The 1203-nt window shown below is 29.3% G+C and overlaps 1 protein-coding gene across 1 annotated transcript; it reads left to right on the top strand.

The window, feature by feature from the left end:
• LOC100306011 (uncharacterized) lies at positions 1–716 on the top strand. Its single transcript, NM_001249324.2, is given in 2 exon segments — positions 1–460; positions 570–716. Coding segments are annotated over 2 exon segments (417 nt in total). The 5' UTR covers positions 1–77; the 3' UTR covers positions 604–716.
• Positions 717–1203: the final 487 nt, after the last annotated feature.

Below are 1203 nucleotides of genomic sequence, written 5' to 3'. Positions count from 1 at the left end.
CATTCATCCCCATCAAAACACAAGCAAATCCTAAAAAGTTGATTGAGATATATAGAAACTAGCTTCAATTTCACAAAATGAAGAAAGTGTTTGTCACATTTTTAGCTGTGCTAGTTGTATTTGTTCTTACAGCGAAAGCTTCAGAGGCACGACTACCAGTTAAAACAAATTCAGCATCAAATGACTACAATTGTTCACAAGTCTATAACCTGTTAGTTTCGTGCGTAGATTACATGATTGGTGGAGATGATGGTGCCCCTTCAGGTGTTTGTTGCCAAAGTGTTAATGCAGTGAAAGCATCAGCACCAACACAAATTCAACGAATGGCTGCATGTAAGTGCTTTTTCGACGTAGCAACTCGCCTTCCTTCCTTGCTCGAAAACAAGGCCAATTCACTTCCTAAATTATGTGGTGTTGATTTGGGTTTTATCATGAGCAAGCAGAACACCAATTGTAACAAGTAAGTTTTTTTTTTTTTTTTATCATGTAAAAATTAATCCATCATATTAATAGTCATCATTAACTATTTTGTTTTCATTGTCAATTTTTTTGTTGTCGTCTTTTTTCAGTGTTCCTGTAAGCTCAAGGCAAGGGAGAGATTAGTACAATAAAATTGATGCATGTTTGGAAGTTTCTTTCTTCTTGAAAAAAGAAAATAAAATGGTTTGTTGAATATACAAGCGTTTCATGTTGGAAATAATAATGAGTGGATATTTTCTAAATGTGTTCTTATTCATATGCATCTTCATCATATAGATTAATATATAATGTTTAATTAAGTTGAATAATTTGTGTTTTAATTTCCGGAAAAAAATGTTTCAAATAAAAAAAAAGTGATTAATTATTTCGAATTTTAAATATTTTAATGAACGAAATCCATGAAGTCACCCGTAAATCATTCTTTAAAAATGCTTCTGTCAATTCACTAATTTCATTTATAAACATTTTGTCTTTTCAAATAACACTAAAAATAAAAATGTTTTTGTCAACATCAGTGTCAAATGTCGATAGTTAAAATTGATTGATAAAAATAAATTTTTTCAAGAAATATATATTATATAAAAATAATTTATTTTTTACTCTAATTTTTAAAATCTACATCAATAAAATTAGTCACCTTATCAGGAACACAATTGAGTTTACTACTAACAATAAATAAATGAAGGACATGTGGCTTAAGTTAGAAGTTTTGGGAGTGAGTGA

The sequence above is a fragment of the Glycine max genome, chromosome 2 (assembly GCF_000004515.6).
Source record: "Glycine max cultivar Williams 82 chromosome 2, Glycine_max_v4.0, whole genome shotgun sequence".
In the NCBI taxonomy this organism is placed as follows: domain Eukaryota; kingdom Viridiplantae; phylum Streptophyta; class Magnoliopsida; order Fabales; family Fabaceae; genus Glycine; species Glycine max.
The sequence above is the reverse complement of the archived record's forward strand: the minus strand, read 5'-3'. Positions and strand labels throughout refer to the sequence as shown.